The following is a 21,870-nucleotide window of genomic DNA, read 5'->3' on the forward strand; positions in this document are numbered from 1 at the left end:
ATAGAGTAAAATTCTTCTTTATGGATTGCTTGTACGTACATTCTATTTATCTATAAAACTGCTCCAAATCCAAAAGTGATCTTTATAGATCTGATATATCTTTCTTCAAAGTTATTTTTCACTCTTTCCTCTTCACCAATTGGGATTCCACTGAATTTGACCACCAATTTAGTTTCACCACTGCTTTGAACTAACTTCATATCTAGTTGGGCAAAATGGCCAGCTTTCCAATCATCTAATCTCCATAATTCAACAATTTGTTCATTAGGAACTAATTTCAAAAATTTTCCAGATACTGAGCCGCCAAAAAATTTAAATTCGGATCCTTCTTTAGGTGGGAACTTTTCAATAACTGGAGCTGAACGAGTCCATGCACCAATTCTAGCCTCATCTAATAAAGTAAGGTAAATTTGTTCTGCAGAAGTGTTGAAAGATGGCTCTAAATGCAAAGTTGTAGTGTTGTATTTAGGAACAGTAGATGAATCCTTTTCTGAAACTACTTTTCTTGCAATATTTGAAGTTGAATGGGTTTCTGTTTTCTTTTCAACCGGTTTCAGTTCACTCTTTGGGTGATCAGCAGTGGCAGCAATAGTGGATGATTGATTAGCCTTTGTGTATGTCGAGGTGACCTTATCTTGTGATAATTGGATATCTTTACTATTAATTTCAATCAAATCAGGACCAAATTTCATCAATGCTGTTCTTAATTGAGGTATCAACTGTTTCTTGATCAAATCTGTGATACCTGAATTTTCGGCAGTTTCGTTATAAATAGATATGTCAAATTGTAAACCATCTACTTCACTATCATAAGTCAATTCCGGAATTGTGATTGACCCACTCACATTATCATCTTTGGCAGTATTACCTTTGAAAGTTAAAACAATTTTGATATCAAACAATGAAATAACTTTACCTTTTCTCTGTGACACGTCTACGTCACCTTCAACTGAGGAAACTTCAGAAATATGTACATTGTTGGTTCCATCAGTTACTTTTAAATTAATTAATTTGTCTTTAAAATAGTCGACAGACCAAGGAAGACAGTTTTTATCGACCCAATGCCAGTTATTTGGATTGTTTACCACCATTGCTATGTTGTTTTAGTTTTGATTTTGAGAGGTTGATTACTTCAAGAAAAATCTCGATTCGGTGCAATTGTTTAAATTGTTCCAATTTTTTGCAGATTCCGTTGGTGCTGTAGAAAGATCTAGAAAGAAAAATGAACAAAAAGAGAGGAAGATATACTTTTATGCAGTACCAGTATAAATTTTCACTCCTTACCAAGTCATACAACCAATGCTTGTTTAGCCTACTACTTCACATAGGAGGTAGTAGTTGCAAATTTTTAACGAGTGGTTATGACGAATAAACAGCATGCCAAATGAGAACTGATTAGGTTGGTTGGCAATGAACCATAGAATATTGATACACGTTCTTTCAACTTTTCGTAATTCCCCTCAAATGTATTGACTCACGTTTAAATGCACCAATATTTCATCAAGAGGATACCCGTCTTTTCAGTTGCTATCAATTTACCCGTTTGTACATTCCAATGGAAGGTTCTTCTAAAATCGAAAGAAGGATGTGGTTAACTGTCTTATTGGTGTGTTGTCCCGCTATATATAGATGTCCTTTTTTTTTCTTTTGATTGTCTCATCCTGAAAATCAACCAAAGCACAACTATACTATTTAGTTTCTTTAAAGTATTGACCAATCCAAACAACTACTACTAGATATAGCAACTACTAGCAATGGGATTCTTTACAAGTTCAGGCGAAGAAGTAACATTTGCACCAAACAAAGGTCAGCGTGTTGTGTGTTGGGAAAAGCGTGATGGATTTTTTGAATGTCTCAGTAAAAATTATATTGATAATTCATTGGATTCAAAAGAATTAGATAAAGTCAATAAACAATGTGGAACTGAAAAGAAAGAGTTTGAGCAAAATTGTGCTACAAGTTGGGTGAAGTATTTCCAAGAAAAGAGATACAATGATTTGGTCAGACAAAGATATATCGATAAATTGGAATCCGAAGGTGCCCAACCATTGCCATTCAAGATTGAAGGGGTTAAGAAATAGTGAATTAACAAACACACACATATATTTGTATATAAGCCATGAAATTTATTTTATTTTATTTTGATGTAACTTGGTTTTAATTTGCTGTAATGTAAAGTTGTTCTCTACAAATTATTTTATCACTGAACAAATCTACTACTGTACCCCATTCAAACTCACCGTTTTGAATAATGACAAAACTGGTTTCTAATACTAGTTGATCTCCAGGTGCAATTTCTGGAAATTTATTCTGTAAAGTACCGTTGACGAGCATTTTCTTATCGATAGAAAGTTGAGGACGCAGACTACTACTCTTTGTAGGAGTATTATGTATTGGAAATGGTAATTGACGCACTATTCCATTAATTGGCTTTTTTGAATGGTTGATTATAGTCGTTTTGAGCACGTAAAATTGGTCAGTTGATAAATTATAAGATTTTCCAATGGAATCCACTTGCAAATCATCATCTGTAAGCACAGTGTTGTGAACCTGGATGTTTTCATAGGACAAGATATTTGCCATTTTTGTGGTCAACCTGATTGGACGTAAATCAATTACTCCATGACGCCTGCCCAATTTCCAAGACCCCACTAAGTTTTCCAAAATGGAATTCCTAAGCCAAAACAATTTCTTCATATGCTTCTCCTCTTCGTCCGATATGTTATAGTTTTTGATAAATTGTTTGTTACGTAACGAAGGTATAGTCTTGGTGATGTCTACCTCGATTCTCTTGATTGGTATTATAAATCTCTGTGTTTTCCCAGCCTGCATTGGTTCAGACAATTCAAACTCATTATATTTCAAATTACATTCCAATCTCTCCCCCCATGAGTTTCTCAAATCAAGTACAAGTAAACAATAGTCATCCACATTCTTAACGCACTTTAATGCTTGTCCAATACTATGGGGCACATTATCCAGTATGCTTATGGCAGGCAACATTTCACAGCCAACAACATCTATTGATGGCATTACCGACACATTTAAGGGAATGTTCAAATTCTTCATGAAGCTTTGCTCGGTGTCAGATTTGTGGGCATATTCCAATATTATCTTCAGTTCATTCATAAACTTCCTGCTTGTAAGCTCACATTGGAGTTCGACTACCCCACCTGGGTTTATCGTTTCTCCTATAACGTCTTTATTCAAAATTCTAAAAGGCTTGAATACAAGTAACTTCCATTCCAATTCGTGAACCTCAGCTGCAGTTAGATTTGGGTTCGTAAGTTTCTTGTTGAGAAACTCGATGTTTGAGTCCCAGAATGAAAAAGTCAAGTAATTAATAGACTGAGCGGAGTGGTTAGCTAATGTAACGGTTACATTATGTTTTTCTCCTTCAAGCAACATTAAACAGCCATTTGATGCCAGAATTTCTAATAAAGTCAAAGACGGTTGTGGTGGAATAATGGATAAGCTCAACAGGCTCGTCATAACCCTACCCAAAACGGACTGCGATTGAAGGTTAGTCACAACTTTGTCTAGCACTGATGTAGTTTGTTTTGACTTTTGATTCACTTTTTGTAATTTTATTGTATGATCAAACTTCTCTTCGTCTATTATATGGAAGAATTGAGTTTGACAATTTCCAATAGATACATCAAACCCAGTAATTTTAACCTGTCCTGTCGAAATTGCTTTGAAGGAAAGCATAACACTTTCCATTGACCTTGGAGCAAGAACAAACGTACTGGCAGAATTGGTAGACGTCGTGTGCGATACACCTTGATGAACTACCAGGGTTGTTGAAGACGATTTTTTTCCAGGATGACCACGTAATTTATTATTAACTATATTTCCATTCGGCATAGTAGAAGAAGGTTTGGATGTTATTGATTCCAAAGGTCGAATTAAACTTTTGATCGTTTCTATTTGTGCACCTTCACTAACAATGGTTATCTCATGAATCTCAACTTCAAATGCAAATGGGTTTTGTAAAGTGACTTTCAATTGAGAAATATCATCTTTGACCAATGTTGGAACAAACGCTTTATCTGATTCCTTTTTAGTGTATGGATCGAAAAATGGTTGCAGTGAATTATTGGAGTTCAATGTCTCTTTCATAGGAATTAAGTTGCCACGGGGTTTTGAATTTACAAACTTGACTTTGCGAACAAGAAAAGGATCCCAATATGGAATACTTAGACCACCATTTGATTTCAAAGCCAGATCCACCTTATTCTTCAATTTGATTTGGTCATCAGTTGGCAAACAATGTGTGTATCTAGTCAATAATAATGTGCACAACTTTAACAATAGCTCTTGGTCATTCAAATTTTCTGCGACTTTCAAAGCCAATCTCAAAAGCTGTATTTGCAAGGAAGTCCAGTTGCTTTGTCCATGGAACCTCGCTGCTTCAGAAAATGATTCAGGTTCATCACAGATATCATACAAGACAAATACATTCTCAAGGACTTCTTTAATTGACTGGGCTGGAAGCTCTCCAGAACTTAAGTGAGGCAAAATTGCTGATATTAAAAGTCTTAAAATAAATGCATTCTTTCGCATTAATCCTAAATCAGCATACATTGTTGCCAAGGCAGAATATATTCTACATTGATCCACAATATTCAAATCAGTTATTTGTAGCAGGAATATTTTGTCAATCTCGTCGATGATTTCAATTTTCGGGAATGATCCGTTTGGTGTAGGTGTAATCGTTCCCTTGACTATGTCTTCCATACTACTGGAAAAATGAATGCCAATCAATAGCTTAATTCTTCGTAAAATGCTTTCCACGTAAACAATATCAGGAACCATGTTTTCAATATCATTTGTGCTCATGCTAAAATAGTACACAACCCGCGAAGTGATAATCTTCAAAAGTTCTTGCACCGGTAAATTGTTAAAGTCAGGGATTGCTGAGGTTAAAGCATTAAAACCAAACCCATTTGAGCCGTTAATTGAATTCCTGGGAGAAGAAACATTGGAATCGATAGATGTTTTCCGAACTGTCGCCGTGTCTATACTTCCTCGTATCTTTGATACCTGTAGCACTGGGTTCATTGTTTGATTAGGTAATTGATATGCTGTGCCAATGAATTGCATTAACACTATACTGACAGCAACCCCCTCAAGTGCGCTTGCTAGCCATAAGAAATCATCAGATTTTTTTAGACTTGTCAAACTCTCTATAAAATTTTGAAATGCATCATGGTACTTGCCTGCCAAGAGATAAAAGCTCCCCATCAACTTACGTTGTCTGCCTAGATGTTTTAAATGAGTCTTGGATTTCTCTAATGTACTACCAGGTGTTGTAGTTGATGTTGTCGTTGAGTTGTTAAAGGTAACCTTGAATGAAGTAGACCCTGAACTTAATCTTTTCTGTGCTTGATTGATAGTTTTTGTTAGTACATGGCTATCAGTAATCGAAACAGGAGACCTCAATGTAATATTAGCATATGCAGAAGCATATGCGTCTAGTTTTTCTAAAAAATTCCCACTTATATCGCAAAATATTGTTTCTAGAGCTGTCAAATGACTAGTAGTCCCATTGTGGAAAAACACCTCGGGTACTTGTTCATTCAATTTGTCTTCTGGGGTGTCAAATAGTATAACATTGTGAACAATGGCAGTGTTATATTTCTTTTTCAATTCAACTAATGCCGTCGAAGGATCTTGCCCATATGGTCCCACCCCTAGCACTATGAATGTTTTTCTAAATGGATCAAAATCATGAAGGAAAATCAATTCGTTATCAATGGAGCTGGTAATAAACTCTGGGAAGATTCTTCCTTGCGGGGAAGTTACAGAGTTGAAATAATGCAATTTGTTGTTCTCTCTGATATCCAATAATCGCACCTCTCCGACATTTGTTTGGATTAAATGTAAATATCGTTGGAAATTGGACGGAGTGCAATCATTTATTGGAACCAACAACACTCGAACTTTTGCTGGAGTGATAAAATTATATTTGTCCCACATATACTATGTACAAGTGCACTTTCAAATGATCTTCTTGGTGTCGGTGTGGCTTTGTAAAATGACAGCGTTGTCTATAATTTAGATCAAACAAAAATAAAAAAATAAAAAAAATAAAAAAATGAATTTGGTTAGTAAAGAAGGAAAAAAAAAAATTTGTTAATAATAATAATAGTGCCAACTCGAGAAATCAAATTGTATAATCGCGTCAATAACTTTAGTTACATGAAACCAGTAGTCGTGTAAATGTTTACAAATATTTCTTGGTGAGAGGGCAAACTTACAAACAATCAGAATGACACAGTAAAGTGAGCACTTAATTTTTTTTTTCTTGGTGTAGCTTTTTGGGAGGCAAAAATACATCAACCACTACTCTTCCCATATTCAATCTCCCCAATTACTATCAATGCCTGGATTAAATTTTGACAATTATCAAAGAAATGCATTCTTGACCTCCAAGGGGTTTGCTACACCCAAAGCAACATCCACTGGTACAACCATTGTTGGATGTAAATTCAAAGATGGGGTGGTGATAGCAGCAGATACCAGAGCAACTTCGGGTCCAATAGTAGCAGATAAAAATTGCGAGAAATTACATAGATTAGCTCCAAAGATCTGGTGTGCTGGTGCCGGTACTGCAGCGGATACTGAGATGGTCACTCAATTGATTGCATCTAATTTGGAACTACATGCATTATCGCAAAACAGACAACCAAGAGTTATTGCAGCACTTACTATGTTGAAACAACACTTGTTCAAATACCAGGGTCACTTGGGGGCGTATTTGATTGTTGCTGGTGTTGATCCAACTGGAGCCCATTTGATGTCAGTTCAAGCACACGGATCTACCGATATCGGTAAATACCAGAGTTTGGGTTCAGGTTCATTGAATGCCATGGCTGTTTTGGAAACCAATTTTAAGGAAGACATGACTAGAGATGAGGCTATAAAGTTGTGTTCAGATGCTATTTTGGCTGGTGTTTGGAATGATTTGGGATCTGGTTCCAATGTTGATGTGTGTGTCATGGAAGTTGGCAAGGATGCAGAATTGTACAGAAACTATATTACACCAAATGTGAGAATCAAGAAATGCAAAGATTACAAATTCCCAAGAGGTACAACTGCTGTGTTGAAACAAAGCATTCGTGATATTTGTGATGTTGAAGAGACTGTGGTGAACTTCAATGATAATGGTGACAATATGGAAGTTGATACACAGGCTTAGAATTGTGTAGAAAGTTAAGCTAGAAAAAAAAAATATTAACGCAATTATTAAAGATTAAATATGAGTGCCTCTAATTTGTTTGTAAAAAGAAACAAGTATGGAAGAATAATAGATGTTAAGTTAACTCGTAGAGTAGATTCTTAGGGGCTTAAAGTTTGATCACCACTAGAAATCCTTTTTGGACGTTCTACAGAACTTCTATAAACAATGGCTTTATCAAGTGGCTACTACACTCAACCTTTTTTTCTTCAGAGGAAAGTTTAACCATGGATATTGATAGTATCGAGTTTATTCCATGTGTGAAAATCTATCACTCGGTTTTGTTCAAGTGAAGTTACCATATTTGATATTTTTCAAAATAAATCCAAGGCGGATACTGTCCAATAACAATATAATGGCTACAATAACAGATCAACAATTACACCAAAGCTGATGGTCGGATTTTTGTGAAGTTGAGTTTCAGCATGTAATGGCTGTGAGCCAAAATGTGGCTAACATTCTTTAGAAGACCCATTTATTTTTTCTTTTGGTAAAGTGTGAGGCTGTCAAACACAATTTCACTTTAGAATGTAAGATTGTCAATCTTGTTTGGGTGGTCCAAAATGTAGATCCTTTAAACTTTTTTTTTTTTTTTAGCACCAAATAGGTACTTGTTTTGATAATCTATCAACAATTCGCGTCACCATCAAAATAATAAATAATAACAAAAAGAAAACACCAAATTGAGTTATAGCTGTAAATCAGTTGGGAATTTCTTGGTAATTGTGGTTATTTAGATTTGCAAAGTTATTAAAAACTCAGTTGAAATTGAATAATAACAACAGTAATGATAACTCACAGGAGAGGGGCGAGATGTTTATCAGAATCATCTAAAAACTGTTAATAAAATTTAATATAAATAGGATAGAATTTCTTCAATTTATAATGGGTTGGATAAAGTTTTAATTCAATAGTCTTCAAATCCACAAACTCAAACTGTTCATTCGTTTTTTACTAAATTGAAAACCTACCACAAACAAATTATACAATGAAATTCACAAACATCGTCACTGCTTCATTAATTTCTGCTTCAGTCACTCAAGCTGCTGTTATTCCACAAAGTAATGAAGACCTTGCTGTTAGAGCAGATTCTAGTGATCCTATTTCTGGACTCCTTGGTGGACTTCTTGGAGGTGGTAGTGGTGCTCCAGCTCCAGCTCCAGCTCCAGCTCCAGCTGCTTCTGGCTCTGCTATTCCTCAACAAGCTGAAGCCACTGGTGGTGCTGCTCCTCCTGCTGGTCAACAAAGTGCTGCTGCTCCATCTGATCCAATTTCCCAAGTCATTGGTCTTGTCTCAAACATTTTAGAAGGTGGGTTCAGTACTAGTGGTGCTTTGTTACACAATCTCATTGGTAAAAGAGATGATTCTTCTGCTGCTGCTCCATCTGATCCAATTTCCCAAGTCATTGGTCTTGTTTCTAACGTTTTAGAAGGTGGTTTCAGTACCAGCGGTGCTTTGTTACACAATCTCATCGGTTAAAAAGAGTTGACTGACTGTTTGTTTCAATTCACTCAAGTATCTTTTAGGTACCAAATCATTTTGTTTATTCATTTATTTGCTGACAGGCAATAACTGATACAGTCGCCTTTGTTATATTGCTAGGTTTAATTTTTGTTTTTTATACTGATACCCAAAAAAAAATATTTATTTTCAATCGTCTTAAATAAAGCCAATCTCTTGTAGTTATTGCATAAACAAAACTTAGCTCTGATTGTAGCTCGTAATAAATTCATTTGGCAACTTTTTTGAAATAGGTAGACTTTATTGTGACTGTAAAAACAGAAAATTTGATATTACTAGACTTCAGAATAAAACAAACGTGGAGTCTACTTAAAAGTAATAAAGGTAATAGCAGGTTTAAAACCTAGCATTATTTTAAACTAACATACTTTCAAAACTGAAACTTACTGAATGTTTTATTTAGTGAATTACTGATACACTAAGATAGTCCCTTGTTCTAATTAAGTCTAGGGCAATTGGTAGCGTGCAACGAGAGTTAGAAGAAAAAAAATTTCCTAATCGCGAAATCCTCAGTATTGGAAATTTCTTTTTCTTTTATTTCCACATTTGTTAATATATCACAAATACTGGATCAAATTGTTGGTAATTAATAGCAAAACGTTTTGTTGTCGTCGTTTTTTTATAATAAGAAGTTGCTAAATATACGATTAATTCCTTCTATTGAGTTTTCTCTGTCGCCTAACACAGTATTATACTCCACAATTTCATCTTCTTTGTACTCTATATTCTTGTGAGAAAGATGATTTTGAAAATTGTTCTATTGTATAATAGAAAGCATTTTAACTTTCTCTTACAAAGTATATCATCTCCTTTGAATCATTTATAATGTAATTGTGTCTGTAGATGGGTTAGGCATCTGGATCTATAGATCAGAGAAAATAAGGTTGAAAGGTAGTTAGCCAACTATAATTTTGGCTGCTTCGTTATTATCTCCTTTACTTGCATGCCTCCTGTTTCCAGTCCTCTTTTTTTTAATCAATTCTTACCTTGACAAGTAATCCGAATAACTGTATGGAGTCGTCAACTGCAAATTGTGAAGTTCAATTTTAGTTTTTCTGCCCACTCAATATTTGGAATTCTCTCTTTATTCTTTTATTACCTGATTTGTATATGTAATTAAAAATCGACAATCTTTTTCTTTTTCCTCCCTCCATAGTCTACAACTATTTCATTGTTGAATTAGGAAATAAATCTTTAATTATCAGAGGTGCAATTAATGAATTTGAATTTCCTGAAGCACCTTCTTTACAGCAACACGGTTGTCTTTTCTCTAGCCCCTTTCCCCCTCTCCACTCTTAACCACCCCCTTTCTTACCATTGCTTGTAACCATTGGCAAATGAGTGACAAATATATAATATCTTGAGTTTGCTCCCCTTGGTTGACCTTTGACAAAATTTTCTTGGTGATTCTTTTTCTGTAGGGCCTTGTTTGAAATCATTTCATTAGCAAAGCAGTTGTAACAAACAAACAAAAAGACAACAATAATAAAAATCCATATCACACAATTACAATAAATCATGAAGACTTCAGTCGTTTTAGCTGCTGCTTTGACAGCAATGAATACTGCTAATGCAGCCGTTATTCCATTTTTTGATGGTGAATTATCTATCAATTATGATGCTCATTCAGGATGGTCATTTGGTTTTGATAAACAACCTGCTCAATCTGGTTCTCCACCAGCTACAACTACACCTGGAAGTGGAAGTGGAAGTACAACTACCCCCGCTACCACAGCTGATGACGGTGATGATGATGAGGGTTCATGTGATGACTCTGGCTCTGCACCACCAGCTAATAATGGTGGCAGTAATGGTTCTTCTTCAGGTTCAGGAGATTACTTTTCTCAATGGAAACAAGGACTCGACAACTTAATTCAAAAAGGTAAGACATGGTTTAGTGGTCTTTTCGGTTAAACATAGCCAAGCCGTACTATTTGAATCTTTCTTCTTCTTATTCAACTTTGTGTTGTTTTATTTTTGTTTTATTTCATTTCAATTCTCATTATCGTTCAAAAGAATTTTTTTATACCGTTTTCAAATATATTCACTACACTGACAGGGTATAAATTGTCATGGGGTGAATATCACATGATTGGATTTTTATTTGTTTATAAATTTTTTGTCATTTACAGGTTTCAATTCTTAGGTATATCAAATTTTTTTTCTCATAATATAAATAAATAAAGTTAGTTTTTAGATTAAGTTTGGCTTACTATTGTAATGAATATAGTTGCAATATTTGAAATTAATTGTCTTTTTGTAAGTCTGCTTAATACATGCCACTATCTGCACTTGTGAAAGTTGCAAAATGTTTATTAGCCAGAAAAAAAAAATTGCCTATATGTCACGTGACACATAATAAAGAAAAAGCAATAGAAAAGAATACTAACAGCTATACATCCTGCCTTGGCTAATGAAAATTAAAAGATGTTTTCCAGATAAAGGTGTCATCTAATTAATTTTTGTTTTGTATAGTTTGATTATTGAAGGTTACATCATTTAAGTAACGTCTGGATTATTTAGCGTAAATATTTACTTGATAAAATTTGTTGAAAAAATTACGAAAATTACCTTTCACACCATATTACCATTTATAATCAGTAAATGATCAACCACATGGCTCACATCTCTTATTTGTAAGCTCAATTGCATTTAAAATTATTGCTTGTTGCAGTAACAATACATAGTTGTTAGTGATACATAAGATATAACGAACTCTCCTACACTTCAATAATGTATTTTAGCCACGACGTAAATATCTTCTACAACTACTGATCAATTGACCAATCCCTGTCTATGTATTATAAAGAGTCTGAAATTATGTTGTCTTTTAGTCGTTGTAAATCTTGGTTACTGTTATGTTCTAATCGTGATCGAAAACATATTTGTTTCGAATTTAAAATTGGGGGAATTGAATTGGGTTGTGTTGAGCTTTTTTGTAATCGTATACAAGATCACCGACACCACCACAGTTGCCCAATCAAAATAAAAGGGAAAGATAGGCTAGTTTAGTAGAGAGTAACACCGATTCAGAATGTTTTTTTGGGAGATCTATTTCATATGAAATAGTAATATTTATTGGTTGGATCAGCGTTTGTTGTATTGTATGAGATGAAGATTTCTTACGCGTTGAGGTTGTTTTTTTTCTCCTGGCTGGGGTTTAAGTTAAGTTAAATTATATTGTAAAACACATTCTTGGTGGAGAAAAAAAAAAAAAGTTCACAAACAAACATTCTTTTTTTTTCGGTGTCAAAAGTTTGATTGATCTAAGAATGTTTGTTGCGAAGATCCCTTTGTTTTTATTTTTGTTCTGGTTTTGTTTGTCTGTTTTTTGCAATCTTTAATATTTACTTACTATCGCTACCACTATTAAGTATTACTACAAAATTATGGACATAATAATAAAGAAAAATAAATTTCAAAACCAAAGGGTTGAACGAAGAATAACTATTGATTAACCCTACGTATAAATAGAAACCAAAATCCCATTCAAATTTATTTGTTACTCTTTTCCCTCTTGTTCTTTTCATCCAACTCCATTTATTCTTAATACCCCCACACATATACATAATGAAGTTTCAATTTGTTACTGCTTTAGCCTTAGCTTCCACAATGGCCGTTGCTGCCCCAATCAATGATCAACAAGAAGTATTAGGTGCTGTTGCTGCCACTCGTTCCAAACGTGAAGGTGGCTCTACTGGTGCTGAATTACAAGATAATAATCAACCTACCGCTGGTTTATTTGGTGATGGTAACAGTTTTGGTAACCAAGGTCTCGGTGGATTCCTTGCTGCTACCGTCGATTCACTTACTAAAACCATCGCTAGTCCAATTAAAGGCATCTTAGCTCCAGGTGGTGGTAGTGGTGGAAATGGTGGTAGTGGTGGTAGTGGTGCTGCTGGCGGTGTTGGAAACCTTTTCTCTGGTATTTTAGGAGGTTTATAAGAGGTGATATGAGACTCAATTTAATTTGTTTTAGAAATATGTATACCCCCATCATTGATAAATAGATAAGTTTGGGAGCGAGGAAAGGGGGGCATTACCTTGTAATGATCATTTTTATCATTCCTTGATTCTGGTATGTATGTTATTGGCGAACATGTAAAGTTGAAATTTCTTTTGAATTGTAGTTTGTGTTTCCTTGGATGCAAGTTTTGTACTTCATTTGCTTCTGCATAAACTTCAAAAAAGGGTGTCATTTACGATTTAGTTTGGGTGATTTCTCCTTTCTCTTTTCCACTTTCTTCTTTTATTTTACCGTACTTGTAAACTATATGTTACTACTCTTTATTCATTCAACTTTTACGTGTTGAGCAACAGAGTTAACAAATTCATGAATAGATAACGGTTAGTGTAAAGTTTTTTGTGAACAAATGACAATGCCATGAAGAAATTTACACCAATGATTTATTTCATTTCATTATTGGAGAACAATTTCGTGGCTGAAAATTTTTCTTTCCCGGCATTTCAAGCTTATTATTATTTTGTTTTTTGACAAAGCATGATTCTTATTGGCCCAAAAAAGCAAAAGAAACAAAAAACTAATTGAGTTCCCGAGGATACCCTATCCTAAGCCATTGGACCACAATTGCAGAATCTTAGCTAGTCTATTTAGCCAGTGAGTGAGTGAGTGAGTGAGTCAGTTGTGCAATTGTGCCATTGATATAATTACGCAAACTTAACCTGCTGTTGACCAATTAACAGTAAAAATGTATATTACACCAAGAAGTCTATTGTGGTACCAGTATTTATTTCACTATGAAAAGCCGGTCAAGTCTGCTCTGCCAAATGGAATCAATCTTAGTAATTATATGAAATAGTATTGTAATGATCCGCACACCCTCCAACTCATGTATAATGACACTAGTAACCAATAGTAGTATACTAGTGAATTAACTTCCTTAAGAAAGAAAAGTGATATATAAGAATAATTATATTTTTTCTCTTGTTCTCTCTCTCTCTCACATACTAGTGATGTTGGGTCGGATCCTCTGAATTTCTTTCGCAGACAACACAAATTATCTTTGGGAACGTAATATAGTATTCAGTTTGAAATAGCGGGTCTATTCTGAGCACAAACTAAATAGCAATATCAATTAAATATAAAATATGTTATATTCAAGTATAAAATTGTAGATAGTTACCCACCTCCCTTACATCCGTTTATGGAGTGGAAACTAACTCCTAGCTTGTTGTCGAATGTAAGTTTTTTCATCCGAGCTAGTCAGTCCACGTAGTGTCCTGGCCAGTTTAGTACCAATCCTATATAACCACTATGCATATAGCTTTGTGGTATACAGTGTATTTTTGTCACCAATTCGTACACAACACAAGATGGTAACATGAACTTTGTTATTTCACAAATTTCAATTGTAGGAACACCCACACACAATAATATATTACCACTAATACTAATACTAGATTAAAGATGATGATTGGTTATTAAATGAAGGCCAAGAAGTCAAAAGGTTTATCAAGATAGACAGATGGAAATAATTAGGTGATTTACAGTTTGTTTTTATGACGTGAATTGTCTCGCATGTAGTCGATTGTTTTTTTTTGTGTGTGTGTGAGTATGTGTGAAGTGGCTTAATTATGGCTGATGGGGATTGGTAGTAAGTAGTAGTCGTGGAGGGGTCTTACTTACTGATGGCAAACTCGCGTAATTGCTAAAAATAAATTTTCCCTTTAAGTTGCTGTCGTCGTTGTATTTTAGTTCATACAGATACTTAGGTATTTACCAAATTAAAGAAAACAAGAATAAAGTTGGTTCGTTGTCATTAAGAAAAAGGTGAAAAATTCAGTTTCAATAGATGACTAAAGAACCAACAATAGTGTGCAATAACGGTTTTAGATATGTTTAGTCTAATTTGCATCTATAGATTGTGCTTTATAACTAAAATGTCAAACACCATTAGCAATAGATGAAGGGTAGTTCTGTCAATAATGACAGCACGGACCTATTGTTGTCCAATAGAGGGCCAGCTTTCTTTTTTAAGCTGAATTTAGAAAATTACGAAAAAAAAAATTAAAAGCTTGAATTTGTTAGAAGTTGATTTAAGTTTATTCCAAATCCAACGTAAACAAAATTCCAGATTCAAATTAAATAATACAGCAACTCACAGAATACTAAGAATAGCGTGACAATACCCCGTAATTAATAAAAAAAGAGGGAACAAAATGGAAAGCAATTCTGGTCATGGGTGGGATGAATCAGATGACAATATAGATCTGGAACTGCTAAGAGATTGGGTTGTCTGATCAACTAATAAAAAGAATAACCAGCAAGCGACAATTAGACGATAATGTTGTTTTTTGAAGTATTTTATTTGATGAAAAAATGTACGGTGAATCAAAGCTAAATATTGACTCAAGACAACAACAAACAAACCTGTGCTTGCAATACGATCAAGTAGTAATACAAAAAAAAAAACACAACTGAATTCCACAATAACTACTACCCACTAGTCGACAGTTGGGTAGATTGTTAATAAAAACGAGCCATTATCATTATTATTCAATATGCTAACAATAGGAACAATGTACAATTGTAAAATTTTTTTTGTTCCAATTTTAGCTTTTTTCTTGCAAATCTAGATTTACTTTTATTTATTTTTTTGGAGCCATTTGGTAGTGGTACTCCGTATAATTAAGACGACAAAAAATATCTTGACTCTCTAAAACTTTACCTAATATACATTTAAGTATATGGTTGATAATTGGAAATATTGCAGTGGTTTGTATACTGCTCAAACTACCCAACAACAACCACAGTAGTTATCGTAATAGCAGTACTACTAGAACAACAACTGATGACAACAGCCAAAATAATCTACTAATAAAGTTTAAGGACAAGCGACGAATTTATTTTCCACTGTATTTCATGCACAATAGTTAAAATTGCTCTTTGTAATACTATTCCTTCATTCAAAGTACGGTACAAGAATATCAATTAGTGGTAGCTTTATCACCTGGTAAATATGAAATAAAAGGAATATCTATGGTAATCTTTAAATGTTGGGTAATGTACCCATAAAAAAGAGGAAACGGGAAAAGAAATCAAAGTCAAAATCGATCAAAGCTAGATACGCCATTCAATAATATTACACAGAAATAAGGGGGGGGGGGGKGAGCACAACAAAGCATCCAAGGAGAAGAGAAGGGAGGGAACGATATAATGGTATTCTCGTTTCAGTAGTTTCAGTGGTAAACTTGGTGGTGGCGGCTATAATAGCCTGCAACAAGGGCCCAATCAATCAGTTGACAACCAAATCCGAAAAGAAACGAACATACTCTGAAAAAGTGTGTATAATAAGGAGGAACAACAACAACAAAAGTACATTTCGTTTAGGAAGAGAAGAAGATGGTTAGTAATTTCCAAACTTGAGTGAAATTAAAGAGAGCGACCGTATATGTATCCTGTATACAACAAAACAACCAAACCAATATAATAATTGAAAATAGGAAAGATATGACGTAGTGAGAAATTTTTTTGTTAATTAAGTAAAGAAAGAAAACAAAAAAATTTTTCTTTGTGTTTGAATTTTAGTTGTTTTTGGCTAACTTTATTTCCTCACTATTAAAATTTCTCATCAAGATTTGAGCACAAACAACAAACACAGATACGCACATACATACATACATACGTACATATAGTTACTATTATTGGAAGTATTCGTAAATGCTGGTCAATCAGTTAGTAAAACTAACAACATTGATTATAACAAAAGAGGAAAAAGGAAAACAAATGATCAACTGAGGGTACTCCAAAACAACTAATAGCGTAAAGAGGAGGAAGACAAGACACCACACCAAGAGTATATTTTTGCCATTCAAAGCGAGAAATAGTTACACATTAAATTAGTTATATAATGTATATGTGTAATAATCATATAAGTGGGCTTACATGAGTAAATTACACAACCGTCGTCATCCAATTCTCTCTAATAATTGACCAACTAAACCAAGAATTTGTAATGTAAACAAAAACAAACATTTTTAAAAGTACAAGAAGGGAAAGAGGCAATAGAAGAAGAAGAGAAAGATACTGTTCCGAATAATAATAATTATCCCTTAGAGTGGTGTTTAAAAATATTCACTGGAGAAATCTATATATATTTAAAGTATTCCACCATCACCAAGTATAGATTTGTAAAATTTTCTTTTCCCTTTTTCTTTCTTTCTTTCTTTCTTTTCTTCTTCTTCATCTTCCAACTTCACATTTCTTTCTTTCTATAACAACTACTTCAATCCTTTTTATTCATATTTTTCTTCATTAATAACTTACATCTAAACTTATCAACCTTATTCAAACAGTTTTTTATTTCATTTCACATTTTCCCCGTTATTCATCTATTTTTTTATTATTCAAAATTCAGAACTATACCGATTATATTCACAACACATATTCATTAACTGTTGACGATTTTTTCCGTTTTTTGCTTCATCTTGGGTTGCTTGCTGTGTTTTTCATTATAGCTGCAATTTACGCATATTCACCTTGATCTACACAGATTTTCCTTTTTTGCCATCCCCTCTTGTTCTTGGTTTTTAACTTCTTGCTTTTAGAGGGATATCGTTTAGACTACAAACACAACATTCAATCGGAAACAGACAAGTATACTTGGTCCATCGTTAAACTTTGGAATCTTACTTCAAACCAACTTGACGAGCTGCTGCCAACCAACAAAGTGGAAGGTTGAAACGAAACGAGAAAATTAAAAAAAACACACAACAAAAGTTCAGTCCCACACCAGTAATAGTTTGATTGGATTAGGTTTAATTATTCAATGACATTCACATTCCCTAATAACGCATCCAATACTCAATTCAAACATCACCAACAACAACAATCAAATACTCCAACCTCATCCAATTTTACTGAATCTGCATTGCCAACCAATAACGAGAATGCAGCTACAGCCACCATCAACAAGCCAACTACATCAGCTGTTAAAAAGCACCAGTTGAAACAAAAAACATGTAATAATTCATTATCATCCCTCAATTCAAATGCATCCGATACGACGATTTTTGAATCACCTTCACAATCAACACCTTTTGAATCTAAATCGTCACATAAACCAGATAGTTTGTCAACCGACACCTTAGTGGAAGACAAGCTTTTTTCTTCTTTACAACGACCACCGCCACCACAAGCTGCATCACAAGGACAGCACTCATACAATCAATCTTTAGATTCACACAGATCATTGAATTTATTAGACGAAGCTGAAGAATTGGAAGGGGAAGACACGAAGGATGATAAAACTGCATTCAAACCAAGTGAACCAATTAGTGCTACACCAAAAAGTGCACTCCCATTATATAATGAACATAAAGCTTTCCCATTTCCGGCAACTACAAGTACACCAGGTACACCAGCTGCACCAGCATTACCGTCATCGACACCACCTCAAAAACCATCTACAAATCAACCATCGCCTCATTTGGAGAAACAAAAAACTTCATCTTTAGATGAATCTTTGAAGGCTATCCAACAGCAACAAAAAAAGAGAATAAACTCTATTCCCCTGCTGAATTACAGACCTAAAATTGAAGGCTTGTCCGATAGATTTAAATATCCTCGGCGGATTGAAATGGGTGCTCAAGCGGCTCTGTCCAAAAATATTGTTCTTGATATTAGACCATCTGCTCAATATTCCAAAGCACATATCAAAGACAGTATTAACCTTTGTTTACCTTCAACATTATTGAAACGAGCCACCTTTTCATTCGAGAGATCAGTCGATGCATTAGGTGAGCGGCAGAGAGATAGATTTGCTGATTTTTTTAATCGCATATCAGAAACAAGCAGCGGGAATTTGATTGTATGTGATTCAACTCCGAACTCATGTAACTTGTATCATATGTGCGTTAAGATTGCCAATTGTCCATTATTTATGAGTTCACCAACTAGACAGGTACTTTTGATGGATTTTGAGCTTGATGAGCTTTATGCTTTGTTCCCCGATTTGTTTGAATCTTGTGGTTCTGCAGTTGCTACCGGTTCAAGTTCAAATTCAGGCTCTGCTTCTGCTGCTGGTAGTTCTAATTCTGGTATATCGGTTAATAATTACTTGCCTCCGTTAATTATTCCAGGAAATGATGCTAATAATGTTCATGGCAATTTAGGATCAAATTCATTAGCAGAAGTTTCATCACCTCATAATTCAGCTGCAACTCCAATATTGTCGAGTAATTTCGCATTGCCTTCTCAAACTAGAACTTTTAAACTTAGACACAATGAAGAATTGTTTAATGATGATCAATTGTATTCAAACCCGGGAACAGCAACAACTTCGTGCAGTAATGTCAATCCATTTGAATATGCTAGTGCCCAATTGTTTAAATTGAATAATATCCCTAGTGATCATTCAAAAATCCCATTATGGATGAAGTCTACTATATTAGATAGCAATGATGCTCCTGTGACAACAAAAATCAATCAGGATTTCCATCAATTAGAAAAGTTGGAACAAAAAAGATTATTAGAAGCTTTTTCATTAGATAGAGCCAACTCACAACAAAAACAAGAAGGTAATAGTTGGAATCAAGGTGATGGTAACAAGGAAAATGCTTCACCAACAAATGTGGATATTAATGAGGGTGAAATTATTCCTAAGATTAGTTGTGGTATTGAATTTGGTCATAAGAATAGATATATGGATATATATTTATATGATCATTCTAGAGTTGAATTAGGTCATGTCAATAAGGCCAATGATAATGATCAAGTGCCTGTGTTTGAAAACTACATCAATGCCAGTTTAATTGAACCACCAGAAAAATATAGCAATAATAATAACAATCAAATTAAGAATCGGTATATTGCTACACAAGGTCCATTAGATGAAACAATGGGTGATTTATGGAAGATGGTGGTACAATTTAAAATCCCTCTTATTGTTTCATTGACTGATTCGATTGAAAATGGGGTTACGAAATGTGCACCATTTTGGCAAAGCGGGATCTATAAATCTTATAAAGATGCTATTAAAGTATCATTGATTGAAGAGAATAAATTAGATGAGAGCTTGATTTTACGTAAATTCAATGTTGATTGTAATTCGGCAAGTTCATCATCATCAAATCCAGGTGAATATGATTGTGAATCCCAATTTGACAATTCTCAAGGGTTAGAAGTTTATCAAATTCAATTATTGTCTTGGGCAGATATGTGGAGTTTAACTAATCCTCAAGATATTTTGAAAATTATAAAATTGAAACAATCGATTTTGGCCAATATTCAACTTGCCAGGAAAAACAAAGATAACAGTGACAATGATGATCAATTGACAACTTTGGTACATTGTTCAGCTGGTTGTGGTAGAACAGGGACATTTTGTGTCATTGATACAATTATTAATTACATTGAACAGAAACGTGCACAACAATATGGAGAAATGAATGATGATTTCGATAGTGATCCAATATTTGAAATCACTAATCATTATCGAAAATTGAGAATATCAATGGTTCAGACATTAACACAATATTATATGATTTATGAAGCTTTATTGGATTATTATTGCAAAAATGGTGGCAATCATGAATAAAGGTGAGAATTTTAAAAAAATGGGAAATGGGTAAGAATCAAAAGAGAACAAAACAATACAAGTTGATAAAATTATATAAAATTAGATTTTTAGTTTTTTTTTTATATATACATAATAGGAACTCTCTTGTCTTGATTTTGAGAGGCAATTGAGTTATTGAATATTAAATATATTGAGTGTGTTTTCAAAAAGTGATACATTTACCTCTTACACAGTAACGATCGATTCAGAGTTAAAGAATTGTTTCAAATCTCTACCAACACATATAGAAATGGCAATCACCTTTCAATTGATATAAAGAGAGAAATACAGAGCAAACTACATTTCGGACATGACTTGGAAGTCACTTATTACTATTCAATTGTCTGAATGAACTCATAAGTTTTCTACAAGCAACAGTAAAGAATAGTTACTTCGGCTGGTTTGTTCAACATTTGTCAAAAATATTATATAACAACATAATTTAAACGAATACATATACGCATATATTTATAAGTAGGAGACAAATATAAAACTAGTAAACATCAATTATAGTTATTCCATTCAATTGTAAATATACACCCATCATCATCAATAATACAATCATCCAAAACTATTATTAGACTATCTTCTTAAGCAAGAGAAGCCAAAGCTTGTTTAATAGCAGCTGGGTTAGCACCAATGACACGATTGACTTCTTCACCATTTTTGAATAAAATCAAAGTTGGCATAGAACTAACATTATATTCTTGTGCTAAAGAACCCAATTGATCAACATCAATTTTCAAAAATTTAATATTAGAATATTCATTTTGGAATTTTTCTAATAATGGAGCAATCATTTTACATGGACCACACCAAGTGGCAAAAAAGTCAACAATAACTAAGTTGTTTTCCTTTAAAAGGGTTTGGAATTCGTTAACTTCAGTGACAACGTGAACCATCTTTGAAAAAAAATATAACTATGTGTTAAGTGTTAAAGGGTTGAATAGAATTGATATCTATTTTGTTGGTGAAAAAACAAGGGAATATGGAAAAAAAAAGAAAAAGTGGTGAAGAAGAAAAAAAAAATATTTCTTGTGAACTCGAAAGTACAATATTGTCTTTATATATAATTTTCAAGTGGTGGTGGCTGGCAGTGGTGGTTTGTTGGTTAGTAATGGATCGTGGTGGTGGTAGGTGGACGGGGGTGAATTACTAATATTCTTCTTTTTTCCGTTGCTGTTGCGAGAATAAGAATGACGTTTGAATTACTGAGAAAATCCGCACCGGACGATTCTCCGCCAAAATTGTTGGCTCATTGGCCGCCGCGGCAGTAGATCGTTGCTGAGAAATCAACATTTATTATTCATCATCATCAATTATCTTGCTTATCTTTTTCATCATTTAACTCAACAAAACATATTACTAATTACTAGTTATTGAATATATCAATTGCATCATTGTTTTTTTTTACACCAACAAGTTGTCTTGGTCATCGCCTCTTTCTCAATTTCAACTCAAATTAATGGTAAAAGAAACCTAGGAATCTGAAAATATATGATCTAGAACAATCTTTCCTGCATATT

General features: G+C 33.9%; 9 protein-coding genes across 9 annotated transcripts; 6 read left to right on the plus strand and 3 right to left on the minus strand. All coding sequences in view use genetic code 12, as the record gives it.

The window, feature by feature from the left end:
* Positions 1 to 50: 50 nt before the first annotated feature.
* On the minus strand, positions 51 to 1,091 carry AHA1 (Aha1p; the record flags this gene model as incomplete). The annotated part of the gene is made up of 1 exon (XM_714271.1): positions 51 to 1,091. One exon carries the CDS (start codon positions 1,089 to 1,091, stop codon positions 51 to 53), a length of 1,041 nt encoding a protein of 346 aa, XP_719364.1.
* Positions 1,092 to 1,754: 663 nt separating this feature from the next.
* On the plus strand, positions 1,755 to 2,081 carry CAALFM_CR10280WA (uncharacterized protein; the record flags this gene model as incomplete). The annotated part of the gene is made up of 1 exon (XM_714272.1): positions 1,755 to 2,081. The coding sequence occupies one exon, from the start codon at positions 1,755 to 1,757 to the stop codon at positions 2,079 to 2,081; it is 327 nt and encodes a 108-aa protein (XP_719365.1).
* Positions 2,082 to 2,157: 76 nt separating this feature from the next.
* Positions 2,158 to 5,982, minus strand: CAALFM_CR10290CA (uncharacterized protein; the record flags this gene model as incomplete). Its single annotated transcript, XM_714273.1, has 1 exon — positions 2,158 to 5,982. The coding sequence occupies one exon, from the start codon at positions 5,980 to 5,982 to the stop codon at positions 2,158 to 2,160; it is 3,825 nt and encodes a 1,274-aa protein (XP_719366.1).
* A 403-nt stretch (positions 5,983 to 6,385) lies between these two features.
* Positions 6,386 to 7,204, plus strand: PUP1 (proteasome core particle subunit beta 2; the record flags this gene model as incomplete). Its single annotated transcript, XM_714274.1, has 1 exon — positions 6,386 to 7,204. One exon carries the CDS (start codon positions 6,386 to 6,388, stop codon positions 7,202 to 7,204), a length of 819 nt encoding a protein of 272 aa, XP_719367.1.
* Positions 7,205 to 8,231: 1,027 nt separating this feature from the next.
* On the plus strand, positions 8,232 to 8,723 carry CAALFM_CR10310WA (uncharacterized protein; the record flags this gene model as incomplete). The annotated part of the gene is made up of 1 exon (XM_714275.1): positions 8,232 to 8,723. The coding sequence occupies one exon, from the start codon at positions 8,232 to 8,234 to the stop codon at positions 8,721 to 8,723; it is 492 nt and encodes a 163-aa protein (XP_719368.1).
* A 1,560-nt stretch (positions 8,724 to 10,283) lies between these two features.
* Positions 10,284 to 10,679, plus strand: CAALFM_CR10320WA (uncharacterized protein; the record flags this gene model as incomplete). The annotated part of the gene is made up of 1 exon (XM_714276.1): positions 10,284 to 10,679. The coding sequence occupies one exon, from the start codon at positions 10,284 to 10,286 to the stop codon at positions 10,677 to 10,679; it is 396 nt and encodes a 131-aa protein (XP_719369.1).
* Positions 10,680 to 12,335: 1,656 nt separating this feature from the next.
* On the plus strand, positions 12,336 to 12,710 carry PGA11 (Pga11p; the record flags this gene model as incomplete). The annotated part of the gene is made up of 1 exon (XM_714277.1): positions 12,336 to 12,710. The coding sequence occupies one exon, from the start codon at positions 12,336 to 12,338 to the stop codon at positions 12,708 to 12,710; it is 375 nt and encodes a 124-aa protein (XP_719370.1).
* Positions 12,711 to 17,554: 4,844 nt separating this feature from the next.
* Positions 17,555 to 20,323, plus strand: PTP3 (tyrosine protein phosphatase; the record flags this gene model as incomplete). Its single annotated transcript, XM_714278.1, has 1 exon — positions 17,555 to 20,323. The coding sequence occupies one exon, from the start codon at positions 17,555 to 17,557 to the stop codon at positions 20,321 to 20,323; it is 2,769 nt and encodes a 922-aa protein (XP_719371.1).
* A 611-nt stretch (positions 20,324 to 20,934) lies between these two features.
* On the minus strand, positions 20,935 to 21,246 carry TRX1 (thioredoxin; the record flags this gene model as incomplete). The annotated part of the gene is made up of 1 exon (XM_714279.1): positions 20,935 to 21,246. The coding sequence occupies one exon, from the start codon at positions 21,244 to 21,246 to the stop codon at positions 20,935 to 20,937; it is 312 nt and encodes a 103-aa protein (XP_719372.1).
* Positions 21,247 to 21,870: the final 624 nt, after the last annotated feature.

This window comes from Candida albicans, chromosome R (genome assembly GCF_000182965.3).
Source record: "Candida albicans SC5314 chromosome R, complete sequence".
Taxonomy (NCBI): domain Eukaryota; kingdom Fungi; phylum Ascomycota; class Pichiomycetes; order Serinales; family Debaryomycetaceae; genus Candida; species Candida albicans.